The sequence below is a fragment of the Daldinia decipiens genome (assembly GCF_022478715.1).
Source record: "Daldinia decipiens strain CBS 113046 unplaced genomic scaffold F4813scaffold_21, whole genome shotgun sequence".
NCBI classification, from domain to species: domain Eukaryota; kingdom Fungi; phylum Ascomycota; class Sordariomycetes; order Xylariales; family Hypoxylaceae; genus Daldinia; species Daldinia decipiens.
Window position 1 is genome coordinate 545928 of NW_026054564.1, and position 13417 is coordinate 559344.

At 45.4% G+C, this 13417-nt stretch overlaps 5 protein-coding genes across 5 annotated transcripts; 3 read left to right on the forward strand and 2 right to left on the reverse strand.

Annotated features, from left to right (window-relative positions):
- Positions 1 to 714: 714 nt before the first annotated feature.
- Positions 715 to 1809, reverse strand: F4813DRAFT_363300 (uncharacterized protein). Its single transcript, XM_049243684.1, has 4 exons — positions 1782 to 1809; positions 1266 to 1476; positions 1078 to 1202; positions 715 to 1025 (listed from the first exon to the last, which is right to left on the reverse strand). The coding sequence occupies exons 2-4, from the start codon at positions 1311 to 1313 to the stop codon at positions 977 to 979; spliced, it is 222 nt and encodes a 73-aa protein (XP_049098745.1). The 5' UTR covers positions 1314 to 1476; positions 1782 to 1809; the 3' UTR covers positions 715 to 976.
- On the forward strand, positions 1642 to 3000 carry F4813DRAFT_363302 (mitochondrial 18 KDa protein-domain-containing protein). Its single transcript, XM_049243685.1, has 2 exons — positions 1642 to 2062; positions 2125 to 3000. Exons 1-2 carry the CDS (start codon positions 1845 to 1847, stop codon positions 2801 to 2803), a joined length of 897 nt encoding a protein of 298 aa, XP_049098746.1. The 5' UTR covers positions 1642 to 1844; the 3' UTR covers positions 2804 to 3000.
- On the reverse strand, positions 3001 to 4259 carry F4813DRAFT_363303 (AN1-type zinc finger protein). The gene has a single exon (XM_049243686.1). It carries the CDS (start codon positions 4015 to 4017, stop codon positions 3094 to 3096), a length of 924 nt encoding a protein of 307 aa, XP_049098747.1. The 5' UTR covers positions 4018 to 4259; the 3' UTR covers positions 3001 to 3093.
- A 105-nt stretch (positions 4260 to 4364) lies between these two features.
- F4813DRAFT_363304 (Rad4-domain-containing protein) lies at positions 4365 to 7870 on the forward strand. Its single transcript, XM_049243687.1, has 4 exons — positions 4365 to 6759; positions 6810 to 6847; positions 6897 to 7007; positions 7069 to 7870. Exons 1-4 carry the CDS (start codon positions 4517 to 4519, stop codon positions 7695 to 7697), a joined length of 3021 nt encoding a protein of 1006 aa, XP_049098748.1. The 5' UTR covers positions 4365 to 4516; the 3' UTR covers positions 7698 to 7870.
- Positions 7871 to 11293: 3423 nt separating this feature from the next.
- F4813DRAFT_363305 (pisatin demethylase) lies at positions 11294 to 13391 on the forward strand. Its single transcript, XM_049243688.1, has 5 exons — positions 11294 to 11557; positions 11615 to 12164; positions 12224 to 12349; positions 12407 to 12899; positions 13012 to 13391. Exons 1-5 carry the CDS (start codon positions 11374 to 11376, stop codon positions 13147 to 13149), a joined length of 1491 nt encoding a protein of 496 aa, XP_049098749.1. The 5' UTR covers positions 11294 to 11373; the 3' UTR covers positions 13150 to 13391.
- Positions 13392 to 13417: the final 26 nt, after the last annotated feature.

Consider the following 13417-nt stretch of genomic DNA (forward strand, 5'->3'; position numbering starts at 1 on the left):
GAGAAATATTGAAGAACAAGGAATCAATGCGTAAATTCTATATAGATTTCCCATGTAGGTACTATCGACTCTATTAAGGGCTAGAACTCTTAGATAAGGTAAATATATTCTATTCAACAAATGCATACACCTAATGGTATAAATATAAATTTTGGTAGTAGTAACGTTATCATATTGCCCTCAATAATGGTTGATCTATGATTCCGATCGAGTAGTATCATATATTTACTTAGACATACACCTAGACATACATATATTTGCGTCTTCATGGCTGTCCTGTAGACTCTTAGACACGACATAATAAATTATGTCGTTTTTCTAGGTCGGCACATACAGGCTATGTGATGCGTCGGTATGTTTGGAGTGTTGTATTCTGAGTAGAGTAAGAGACTGTAATCGAATGCCGAGCCACGAACCAGTGGATGGTTAGAAGTTCACTTTGTAATAACAATGCTCCTAAGATTCGGCCCTGGTAAATTTGTACAAGCGTCTGACAATTCTCTAGTAATAGACCGTAGGACATGATGGCTCACATGCTTCGTAGAGCTCCTGCGCTGAAGCTAACCTGTTAGAAGTGGTATAATACTGTGGTTTGCAGCGGGATAATCCACAGTGAAAACCTATAATGGTATCCTGCCTGTTAGTGACGATGGGTATCCAGGTTGTATCGGTTGTATATGACATTTTCTGTTGCCTCTAAGCTCAACTCCCTTGCTGAAAGTTTCAGAGACGTACTTTACGTTTAACTCTAGATCAGGAAAGGGACGTTTTGATTAATGATTCAATGATACTGAACTTTGCGCATTTCGCTCACAGGCCCTAAGTATTTTGATAATATCACATGAAGACTTTATATAGAATAAGAGAACCTCGAGTGATTTCAAAGTTCCTTTTCAGGTTGCCTGCTTCTCATTGTATCCGCATCTATTATGTACAATTGACTAAGACCCGGATCGGTTGGATTATCATATCAAATCTAATGCTTTGCCGCCTTCTCGCTCGCATCGGCTTGTTTTAAGAAGTTCCTATTATCGTTAGTTAGCAATGGTTCGTCGCGGGATATCCGGGATAGCGCACTGGATGAAATCGGCCTCGTCAGGGCTTGATGCGTTGATGGGAGGGGCCTGAGTAGCCTTCTTGCTTCCACCGCCGAATCCGATGTAGCTGCCGGTGAATAGGGTAGCGAGAACACCCATTGCGAGCTGGAGAGAGCAAGATAATTAGCATGTTGATGTCGACTATAGCAGAGACATATTGCGACGCACGTGATGGGAGCCGACCTGGCGGCCGAAAATAGTGTACATGGCAACCATTTTGACGGTATTGGCGAATTGGCCGCTAGAAAATGGATAGAGGGAGGTTTCCGATGCGAGTCGACGAGGGCGTAAGTGTCGAAAGTGTATTTGTATGTAAACCGTCAAAATATCAAAATACTGCTCAGAAGCTCCGAAGTTGAAATCCCCAAATCTGATCTAACTTAGAGACGTTAGCTTTAGTGGATCTCAAAGCGCTTTGTTTGATTCGTCAGATAATGTAACTAATGCCGAAGTTTATCCATGAAAAACATTCCGGACAAACCCCGGCCTGGGCAAACGGATCTTGCAGCGACAAGCCTTGAGACGGGGTAACGAGTAAAAAACCGTCCGAATCCCGATAGGTAGCGACGTCACTCAGAGTGTCGATAAGCTTCCACACTTTCCCGATTTAGGTTACATTTAGGCATGCTAGGCCCCATCCTCGAGAAACTTTGATATTGGGTATTGTGACTGTAAATTTATTACCTCAAATAACTGGTTCTACCTAGAAATATTATAGTCTATCGCTTCCTTTGGTTTGTAGCCACGATGTTCTGGAGTAAAGGACCGGAGAAAACTGAAGTTGCGAAAGATAAGAAGCCAGAAGCCCCGCCATCCGCAGCAGCCAACACCAGCTCGCGCAGCGATGCCAACGAGTTCGATCCCAATAAGCTCCCAACGCAGCGCAAGCTGCCAAAGGATTTACAGATGATCGTGGACAAGGCTGACAAAGATGAGAATTTCTTTGATGAGCTCGTAGAAGGATAGTATGTTGCGCATGATATAAATATAGTTGATGCGTTGTTGGGCTAATGTATTTTTTGCTCAGTGCGCCCGATTCTACAGAGTCCAACCTGCGATATGCCGCCTACGCAAACCGACTGCGAACTATTATGCTCTCGGCTCATCGTTATGTGGCATATACTTCGGACATAGGAGAGTCCTTCAGGCCTATCGCACATCCGTGGCTAGTCAGAAGCGCATATGGTATATCTTGGGCGTACATCTTAGGCGATGTCTCGTACGAAGGATACAAGGCCTACTGGCAGAACCAGCGAACGTTAAACCCGCAGATAGTCCTGTCAGAAAAGCAGCAGAAAGTTACCGGTTTGTCGATTACCGCGCCTGCTGATGCAACCCCCGGAGTCGTGTCGCCGTTGGAGGATTACCGCACCGTTATGGTCCAACGAGGTATCTTCCAGAGTCTTGCTTCGATGGGATTACCCGCTTTCACGATCCACAGTGTTGTCAGATACTCGGGGAGGGCACTGAAGGATGCTAAGAATAAGACGATCAGAGTGTGGGGTCCTATAGGGCTTGGCCTTGCTATCGTACCGTTCTTACCGACGCTTTTCGATAAGCCGGTCGAAAATGCTGTTGAGTGGATGTTCCACAAGGGTTTTGCAGCATACGGTGGGCAGGGGTACGTTGGTGAATCCCCAACGACAGGACGTGAAGCCGCCTTGGCACAGAGGCCAAATATGCAGTTGAAAGAAAAGGAATTGTAGGAAAACGAATACTAAGATAAAAGATGAACCAGCATATATGGCGTAAAGAGAGACGTCTCTACTCTCCGGGGACATGTTTTGATATCACTACAAAGCCTGAATTAGGGGTGATGGGGGGTCACCATGGAATGCGTGTATACATTGCGCTTCGAAGTAAGCTGTGTCTATATAGCACATCCATAAATATAAATCAGCCTCTCTGCTCTTATTATTGATTAAAGTATCTCCATTCCGCTCAAAATGCAATTCTAGAAACGCCGTTTCAAATGCAATAATTCGTAAGGTTAGGTTTACATCTCGATAAGATCAGGCGGCGGCCCTATACCTCGCAGTAACACTATCGTGTTGCCACTCACAAGAGCAGAGCTAACCTTTTCGTTGAACTCCAATACCCGCCCTCCTTCAACGTGGAATACCCGAAGCTTATCCCTCTCATCGGAAGACTGATTGTTGACGTTCTCGATTTGTAGACTCCTAGCCGCGGCATCCAGTACTCTGCCAACGACCCAATCCTTCGAAAAGAAAAACTCGCCCTTATAATTCTTGGCCGTTGTGGTCTCGGCCTCTGCTTCCACATATAGGTATACCCTCTTTTCGGGCGGCAACTTCGCGTCCCCCTTGGCAACCTTTTTCAGGTTATTGACGGCGACGAGGCGCGCCGATGCCGACGTAGGCTTGGGCTTCGGAAGCACCCGACTCGCTACCTCCTTCTTAGCGGCGCCCCAGGCCTTCAACTTTGCGAATGCGGACTTCGTTTGCTCGGAGACGTCGAACTGGGGGCGCGCGCCGATAGGTATTTTATTTTTGCAGTCGTGCTCCTCCTTTAGCCGGTGCTTGAGACAGTAATCGCGATTGCATGTCGAGCAGTGAACACCTGGGACTAGAGATGTGCCGACGACCGTCTTGCAGTCCGTCGCGGCGCATGGCTTTTGCGAAACAAGGTCGCGCAAGCGCTTCCCCTCGCCCACGGAGGGTTTTGCCAACTGAGCTTGGCGTCGTCGTTCGGCCCAGGCGCCGGCATTAGCGCATTTGTGAGAGGTCTCGCTTCGGTGGTCGAGGCAGAATGTCTTCTTGCAGCTCTGGCAAAAGAAGGGTAGGAAATCGAGCTGGTTGCAGTATTCGAGTTGGCAGTGCTTGCCGACAAGCGATACGTCGGCTTCTCTATCCATTTTGACGTAGCTAGTATCTTCAGCTTCGGCTGATGAGGATGCCATTTTTTAAAATTGGCAATGAGATCTTCTTATGTACTTTTCTCCTATATAAAAAATGAATGACGATAGGCAGATGCCGACTCGTAAGCCTCGAAGATGGCGAGGCTGATGATTAAGATGTCGCGGAATAGTCTGGAAGAAGCCGTGAGATACCTGTTGGGAGAGGCCGATTTTAGGTACCTTAGGTACCTAAAGTTAGTGGCGGGGCTACGAATGCGCTGCGGCTGGATTAGGCGGGAGCTTACGCTAGAGTTTAGGTACCTAGGTAGCCTTAGGAAACCCAAGGATGTGCTGGGATCCACTAACTAGTCCTAGTTAAGGTTTAATTGAACTTTAAAGAGCCATTCTAAGTCACGGGGTTTCGCGTTTTTGGCGCATTTCGATGACGACAATTAATTCGTGCCTACAAGGTTCTGTCTTACATAGCGAGGTGTTGTGATGTCGTAAAATATATATCAAGTCCGGTTTAATTCTAACTTACCTTCTTAATGTTTTCATCAAGATGCCTCCGTACGTACCGCGCAAGCGATTGCGCACCCCGCCACAAGACCGCGATAACCGGGTTGCAAAGGAGTCAAGTAGGGGTAAAAGCACACCGATAGCATCCGTGCTGCCTCGCAAGAATACTCTATTTGATGATCTAGATTCAAGCGCTAAGAAGGCCTCCGCTGAAAAGACCAACTCGGTTATACAACAAATGCATGAAGATGACGATGATAGTGATGATAGTTCGCTCACTTCTCTTTCAGATGCTGATTTCGAGGATGTGCCAGCTACTAAGCGACAGAAAGTGAATCATGATCTAGAAGAGTCAGAAGACGAGGATATGGAGTTTGAAGATGTTCCTTCCCACGAGAATCAACAGCAGGATCCGTATTTGGGGGGTGATCTGGAGTTGACATTAAACCGAGAAAACGAACTTCCATTGACTAGCGAAATGGGTAAGAAAGGTCCCTCGAAAAAGGAAAAGGCCATCCGTATTTCAATACACTGTATGCATGTCCAGCTCCTACTATGGCATAACGCGGTCCGGAATTCCTGGCTTTGCGATAGAGAAATTCAAGCTATTATGATCTCGCACTTGTCTCCGAGGTTATGGGACGAGGTGGATCGCTGGAGACGAAACAGCGGCTTAGACACACCTGAAGACACCCCCAAAAAACATACAAAGGCTAAAGCTGATCCGAAAGGAAAAGGAAAGGGGAAACAACGGGCTTCAGGATCGACGAGAAATTGGAGCAATGCAGCAGACAGGCTCGAAAAAGGTGTTCCTGACATGAGTCATGGCGATCCTCTACTAAGACTTATGAAATGTCTCGTTTCGTGGTGGAAACAAAGGTTTCGAATAATTAGTCCTGGGTTGCGCAAAGTCGGTTACATGAATGCCAGAAGACTAGGAAAACTAACTTCGAGCTTCGAAAAAGAAGGCGACGATTCGATTCGGTTTGGGGAACGGATTAAGGATCTCAGGGAGTTCAGACAACGTGCTCAGGATTGTACTGGCAGTCGCGATGTCGGAGCTCAACTCTTCACGGCGCTCTTAAGAGGTCTTGGACTGGAAGCACGAATGGTGGCAAATCTCCAACCACTGGGATTTGGCTGGAGTAGGGTCGAAGAAGCGGATGCTGAAATCGATGCTCAAAAGGCCCTAGATAATACGAGTACGCCTAATGAATCTACACCGAAGAAACCGAACGGAAAGAAGAAAAGGGTGAAACCAGCAACCCGTCGAGCAAAAAAGAATGACGAAAACGCTCTAAAGATGGACTTGGATGATTCGGATGAATATGGTGATCCGCTCACAGATGAAAGTAATGAAGACTCGTCAATAGTTGATGTTACAGACACTGTTCGTCCAAGGCGAGCAGAAGTAAAAGTTTATGATAAGGATCTTGAATTTCCTCATTATTGGACTGAGGTTCTTTCTCCGGTGACGAAGGAATTTCTTCCGGTGGATCCCATCGTGAAATCGGTTGTCGCTAACAGTAGAGACCTAATCGAAACTCTAGAGCCACGAGGAGGCAAAGCCGACAAGGCAAAACAAGTTATAGCTTATTGTATTGGTTTTTCTCAAGATGGCACAGCCAAAGATGTTACGGTACGGTACCTCAAGAAGAATATCTTCCCTGGTAAAGCAAAAGGGTTCAGGATGGTTGAAGAGAAAATACCAGTATACAACATGCATGGCAAGATCAAGAGATACGACCAGTTTGATTGGTTCAAGTCAGTTATGCGAGGTTATACCCGGGGCGATAGGAAACACCCAATCACAGAAGTAGACGAGGCAGAAGACTCCACTGATCTCAAGCCGGCAAAGCCAGAGAAGAAGGAAGTTAAGGAAGGAGAAGAGACATTACAGTACTATAAGACTTCAAAGGAATACGCCTTGGAGCGTCATCTAAAACGCGAAGAGGCTCTTCTTCCCGATGCTGTCCCTGTCAAAGTGTTCCGTAACAAAGGAAAGGCATCCAAAGTTGAAGAGGAAAATGTATACTTGCGAAAGGATGTGGTGACAGTGAAGAGCGCCGAGACCTGGCACAAGCAAGGCCGAGCTCCTATCGAAGGTGTCCAACCACTAAAGCATGCTCCATATAGGGCGGCAACTACCAATAGACGAAGGGAAATTGCCGAGGCCGAAAGGGCAACAGGCCAGAAAGTCATGCAACCCTTATACAGCTTCGACCAGACGGATTGGATAATACCCCCTCCTATTCAGAATGGCATCATTCCGAAGAACGAATATGGGTATGTCAATCACTTGGCTTACAACACGGCTAAGGCTAATATTAATGCAGGAACATCGATATGTTTGCAGAGCACATGTGTCCAGAAGGTAAGTCGTTCGGTATAAATATTGAGCTCCGTAACTAATCAAGATATAGGTGCTATTCATGTCCCATATCGCGGCGTTGTTCGTGTTTGCAAGCGATTAGAAGTTGATTACGCGGAGGCAGTTGTTGGGTTCGAATTTGGTCATCGGATGGCTGTACCCGGTATGCCATTTACCTCCTCGGTGTATAACCCAATAGGATGATTACTAATTTTTATTCCCAGTTATCCAAGGCGTAGTCATTGCCGAGGAAAATTACGAGCGTGTAATGGAGCAACTCGAGAAAGACGACGCAGAACGGGCGAGGAAAGAAAACGAGAAGCGGCGCAAGGAGGTTCTATATACATGGCGGAGGTTCTTGATGGGTTTACGAATCGCAGAGAGGTTCAAGAAAGATTATGGCTATCTGGATGAGTCGGTGGAGGTATTTGGCCACGCTCCCGACGATAATAACGACAAGGACTTCGAGACCATGCGTGAGAGAGACGAGGACATGGCTGGCGGATTCTTACCTGAGGGTTATGAAGAGGAAGAAGCGGTTGAAGAGAAAGAGGCCCCTCGTCAAACCTCTGGGTTCTTTCCGAGTGGTAATGAGGAGGAAGATTCAGATGACGGGAACGATCCTTTCGAGGTGGACTATGGGAAACAAAAGGAGGCAGAAGATCCTCTTATTGAGGAGTCCCCCGAACCGGAAATTCCAGCTAAAGTAGCACCTAGAAAGGCTGCCCCAAAGCCGAAAGCGAAAGCGAAGCAGCCTGCGCGAAGGCGGACTCGAAGGAAGCTTGCGGTATCTTCCGACGAGGACAGTGGGCAGGATGACGAATTCGTGGCTGAGGATGAGGATAGTGATTAATATATATATATAATGATGTCGAACAGTATTGTTGAACAGTATATGTACCATAGCGGGGTAGGGTGGGTACGAAGAACTGTTCCATAATTGAAAAGCGTTCCCTATAATCTATACACACCCTAACAGCTACCCCGTTCCCTATATAAGAATAATTCTCAAAAGGAGAACGTTCTTAAAATTAAGGGCATTCCTTGAAAAGTGGGTCCAAAAGGCGCTAAAAAGGCTAAAAAAATCAAAAAAATCAAAAAAGTTAAAAAGCGTGGTCCTCGAACCTATAGCTTTTACATTTGTATAACGTTAAATCCCTTAGTAGGGGTTTAAAATTTTAACAATTGAGCTAATAGGACGAGGTGGCCAATCTTATCGAATTAGAATTATTTTTAGAAATTCAATTATTTTTAAGCCTTATAACCTTTATTTTAATAATAATATTTTATTATAAAAATTTTACTTAAAAAAAAAATTTTACTTAAAAAAAAAAATTTTACTTAAAAAAAAAAATTTTACTTAAAAAAAAAAAAAAAATTTTTAAGTAAAATTTAACCAAAATTGATAAAAATAATTCCCAAAAAGGGAACGGTTCTTTTAAGGGAAACGATTTTATACGTATCAAACGGCAGTAGTAAAATTTTAAAAACCGGGACCTACTATTCCTAGATTTCAGCCAATAAAATGCCGGGAATCAAGGGAACGTTCCCTAATAGGGAACCGTTCCCCATAAAGAACAGTTCTCTGAAACCCTCCATTTCCGCTATGGTAGCTTGCAATGTGGCGGTTATCGTTGCGTCTTATTTCTAAAAAATACACCTTATGATGGTTGGCAGGCTAGCTAGTGTATACTACTTGAAGGACTGAAAAGACAACGGAAGAGGGATAACTACATTGCTAATTTACTAACTCTATAAGATTTAAAGAGATATTGACACAAACATCCACACTCTCTATGTTTGTGTTGCGCACCTAACAATCCTATGTAATATATCTAACCTACCTAGTTAATTATAGTTAACTATTACAATAAGCCAAAGTCTTTTAAATCAAGCAATTAGGTAATTAACAATTATAAAGTCACCGACGCAAGGTGATGATGGTCGCAACGGCGGTATGCCATTTCGGTATGATTTAAAGCCAGACTGCGAATAGTAGCGAGCATTTAAGCGTATTGATATTCTTTATTAATCGCGCGTATATGACGCTTTAGTATTCGGAGGATATTCCTCGGGTATCTACCTATCTATCTTGATGTACCTGTCCGAGATATAATAATGTGATATGTGATATATGCGCGCAAGATGGCTGAACCGTCTGCTCGGATTCGTACTTCTTAGCCACGATTACATTACCTTAAACGTCATCCTTACGACGCCACTGGCTTCGGCGTTGGCTTTTATATATAGGTAAGTTAGGTAGGTTAGGTTAGGTACCTAAGCGGCAGAGCCAGTTCGTATCGGGTGGTTGCAGGTCGGATCGTGTCTTCGTCCCATGGGAGGCGAGGGGTAGGTTAGGTACCTTAGCCTCTCTGGTAATTGCAGGATCTCGAAGAAAACGGACTGGCTGGTGTATTTGGGTTACTACATAACTAATACATAACTAATGGAAATACCTAGATCCCGGAAAAGCAAGGGGGGAGTAAGTTATTCCCCAGATCTCGGTAGTGGTCGCACACGAGGGGAGTACAGATCAGTCTAATCTGACATCAAAGGATACCTGATCTCGCTTGGCGATATTAAATGCGTCCAACGCATGTAGACCCATGTAGGCACGATCTGCGCTCCACGCAATGCCTTGGTAAGGTAGCTAGTATGTCATGGAACTGCGCTTGAGTAGGTCCCTATCTCTCTTAGGAGGTACTCGTACATGCGCAGAGGTCGAGTTGTTGATGGAGATCCCCCCTACCCCTGAATCCTTGGGCCAGATACCTGATACCAGTTAGGTAACCGTTAAGCCCGCGTGTGGCGCATAACGACCAAGAAATACCACGTAGTATATCGTATCTTTACTTGGGATCCCATTACCTTTTCGTTCGGGTATCTCGGAAGACATCAATTGGGGCGGACCGATAATAGCGGCCGCATTTGCATACGCCTTTATACAAGGTTTATTCGTGAATATGGTATAACTCGTATGTCGCCTCGTCAATATACTATGCCGTAAGTCCGGGTTGTTCTATAGGACCTCGTAAATGATGCTAGAATGAGGAAGCCGGATGCCTGCATCTGCAAAAGCCAATCGTAGTTCAAGTAACGCAACCCTTTTACTCTCCGAATAGCATCTCGGAGACAAGCGAGCCTTCGGTAGACACTAGTGGAAAAGAATAATACTAATAATCTTGGCTATATACCCGTATGGTCGGTTTCCTTACCGACGATATCGAAAAATACGGTTCTGCTACGTTCCAGCTAGCCCCCATCAAGTACTACAAACCGACTGCGGGTGTATAATCATAAAGCCCTGAGAGATGTGACTTCGGGATGTGGTGGTTTTGTGTCAAAGCCGAGCGATCCTCTCGACGGCTTCCCCAAGCCAATCCCACTTCGTAGCACCGAACCACGAGGCTTGTGTAGTGTGGGTTGGGCCTCGTGTAGTGTAACGGGATACATCCGTAGAAGGTTGAGTCCGTGTCTCTTTAAATATCCTTGAACCTTGCCAAGCATATATGACTTCTGTACTGGCCCATACACAAGGCTTTACACTACATGATCTTATCACACCTCCTTTTCCTTCACACGTCAGTTGATATGCATGACTAGTAAAGAGGACTCGTCCCCCTTGTTCTGGGAAGTACATCTTGAGAAATACAAAGCGTCTTTCTACGATATTATTTCGAAATAAAAGTATAGGAGACATGCTAATATTAGTCCAGGCTGATAAAGATCTCGATAGACTCGCATAAGTGACCTTTAAAGCTATTTACAGGGACTTATGCCTACGGAACTTTCCATATAGCTGCTTAGTCCCGCATATACTATCCAAAGATACCCCCAGTAATAACAACTTAAGGCTTAATATGGAGGTGACATAGAAGCCTCTTCATGACCTGACTACGTCGAATCCTCCTGCTGTACCGTTTGAACGCCTCCAATGCCACGCCGAGATGAAGAGAGGCGCCATGAACGACTATGTACTACAGAGCTGAATCATGTTCTTTACTTACCTGTCAAGAAACCCAGCCAGTAGCGCTGATAGAAGTCTACATGGGGCAGCAAGTACACGAAAACGACCATGGTACCTACAGAAAGGGTTGCTGATAGGAAGTTGTGCAGTAAGCTATGCAAGCTTGAGCTATCGCCATGCACACCGCCTCATATACTACCGCTTACACGATCCGAGCTATTCATACTCCTCGTTGTCTCAGCCCTAGCGAGATACAGATTCGAAACGACGGTCGTGACTATAATGGAACAACCTAGTAGTTCAAGAACGAACTTGAGTTACCACTCAGTCAACCATACAAGCCATCTGTTCGCAAACTATGACGGGGTTCCCCTTGTATCTTGAGCTGTTGTGTGCTATTGTCCGCGAAGACAAAGAAGGCTTTTTGTATAAATGATAATATAACTACCTACTTGCCTTCAAGACATGTCTGGCTGTTTAATAACGCATTGAGTGTAACAGATATCTAATAAGCACCCCTGAATTCAAACAGCTCAGTAATATACAGGAATTTTGACTAACTATGTCTTTGATAACATATATAGCCCTAGTTCTCGGGAGTTGGATTACTTACACTCTCCGGAACTGGTACCGACTTAGACATATCCCTGGACCATTCTGGATCTGCTCTACCAAGCTTTGGCAAATTACAACACAGATAAGAGGAAAATGGTACCTAGAACTGAGAAAACTTGGGGATCAATATGGTATGTTTTTTTTATCACGACTTAAGTCCCCCCCCTATTTTTTACTAACTTTCGTAGGCGACCTGTTCCGGATCGGTCCAAACCAGCTTATGACTACTGATGTTAATATCATCCGTCGAATGGCCCATCCTAGATCGGCCTATACAAAAGGACCATTCTACCAGACGTTCAGGTTCAACCCTACGCAAGACAACTCTTTCTCACTTATCGACGACAAGGAACACAGCCGCCGCCGAACAAACTTCGGCCCCGGCTACACCGGCAACGCACATGTAGAATCCTGTGTTGATCGACAATGTGCCCGATTAGTAGATCTCATCGAACGTAAGTTTATCTCAACCTCAAGCGAGTATCGGCCACTAGACCTAACGGCGGCGACCTTTTTCTTCGCGATGGACTGCGTAGGAGATCTATCATTCGGTCGACCGTTCGGATGCCTAGATGAGGGAACGGATGTCCACAAATTCGTAAAGTGGAACGAGGACTTCTTTTCAACCGCCATCGTGATATCGAATTTCCACTGGTTAACCAAGATCTTCTTCAAGCCCCCCTTTAATAAGATCTATCCGTCGACCCTCGATGTTGACGGCGTTGGCAAGTACATGGCGTAAGTCTTAACATACTTCTCAGAACTGTATAAGATTCTTCTACTAACTCCCGAGTTAGACTCGCGCAAGCTGCAGTTGAAAAGAGCCTGAGTGACGGCCCAGATCGACGAAAAGATGCCCTTGCCGCTTTCCTTGAGCATGGCGCTACTAAGGAAGAAGCTATCAACGAATTGATGCTGCAGGTGTAGGTATTCCCAGTAACAACGCCCAAAGATTATTAGAACTAACAATGTCAATATAGTGTTGCTGGAACAGACTCGACTGCAACGGGTATCCGCATGACTCTCCTACTCCTCGTCGCCAATCCGATGGCATACAACAAGCTCAAGGCAGAGATAGACGACGCAATCGCGAAAGGAAACGTCAGTTCGCCGATCAAGGACACCGAATCCCGACAGCTACCGTACTTACAAGCCGTCATCAAAGAAGGTCTTCGTACATTCCCCGTCGTAACAGCCACGTTCTTTAAGAAAGTCCCCAGGGGAGGCGATACCATCAGCGGGCACTTCGTCCCTGAGGGTACCGAAGTCGGCCACAACGTCTTGGGCATTATGCGAGCGAAGAAGTACTGGGGCGACGATGCGGACGTCTTCCGGCCTGAGAGGTGGCTCGAGGCCGACGAGAGTACTTTCGAGATGATGGAGGGCGTCTTGGAGACTCTTTGGGGATCAGGCCGGTATAAGTGTCTTGGTCGGACTATCGCCCAGATGGAATTGAACAAAGTATTTGTTGAGGTATGTCCTGGCGTTAGTAGTGGTGTATAGTCGACACAACTCTGACATTAGCTTCCACCCTGTTAACATCCTTCCTTTCTATATAACAAAGCTAACCAACCCAATCTAATAGTTACTTCGGCGCTTCGACTTCTCCATCGTCACCCCGCAGAGCCCGGTAGATATTATAAACTCGGGATTCTTCCTCATGTCCGAAATGAAGATGCGAGTCACGAAAAGGGGGAGTACGCACGAGGAGAAGATGGAGTAAGATCAAAGCCTCTAGGCGCGGCTGTATTAAACATTGAGAGATATAGATTCAAGAGTCATCTCTCACGACATATAATACCCCGAAAAGTTGTATACCCAGTTGATGTTAAGAAGACAATCATTATACCCAGAATCGAAAGTCTAAAGCATTGGATACCCACGATAACTGACTTACCAACAGTGTTTATTAGTTACTTTTCCTTCAACCATAGATAGGTAAATAATCTTAATATATCATTTCTGTCGTAGCAGACTTCAAGTTAAAGCAA

Coding starts and splice junctions, on each gene's coding strand:
- F4813DRAFT_363302 (XM_049243685.1), top strand. CDS start 1,845: ATGTTCTGGAGTAAAGGACCGGAGAAAACTGAAGTTGCGAAAGATAAG. Junction 2,063..2,124: donor GATGAGCTCGTAGAAGGATA/GTATGTTGCGCA, acceptor TTTTTTGCTCAG/TGCGCCCGATTCTACAGAGT.
- F4813DRAFT_363300 (XM_049243684.1), bottom strand. CDS start 1,313: ATGGTTGCCATGTACACTATTTTCGGCCGCCAGGTCGGCTCCCATCAC. Junction 1,203..1,265: donor GCCAGGTCGGCTCCCATCAC/GTGCGTCGCAAT, acceptor TGCTCTCTCCAG/CTCGCAATGGGTGTTCTCGC. Junction 1,026..1,077: donor GACGAGGCCGATTTCATCCA/GTGCGCTATCCC, acceptor TAACGATAATAG/GAACTTCTTAAAACAAGCCG.
- F4813DRAFT_363305 (XM_049243688.1), top strand. CDS start 11,374: ATGTCTTTGATAACATATATAGCCCTAGTTCTCGGGAGTTGGATTACT. Junction 11,558..11,614: donor AAAACTTGGGGATCAATATG/GTATGTTTTTTT, acceptor TAACTTTCGTAG/GCGACCTGTTCCGGATCGGT. Junction 12,900..13,011: donor TGAACAAAGTATTTGTTGAG/GTATGTCCTGGC, acceptor CCAATCTAATAG/TTACTTCGGCGCTTCGACTT.
- F4813DRAFT_363304 (XM_049243687.1), top strand. CDS start 4,517: ATGCCTCCGTACGTACCGCGCAAGCGATTGCGCACCCCGCCACAAGAC. Junction 6,760..6,809: donor ATTCCGAAGAACGAATATGG/GTATGTCAATCA, acceptor ATATTAATGCAG/GAACATCGATATGTTTGCAG. Junction 7,008..7,068: donor TCATCGGATGGCTGTACCCG/GTATGCCATTTA, acceptor TTTTATTCCCAG/TTATCCAAGGCGTAGTCATT.
- F4813DRAFT_363303 (XM_049243686.1), bottom strand. CDS start 4,017: ATGGCATCCTCATCAGCCGAAGCTGAAGATACTAGCTACGTCAAAATG.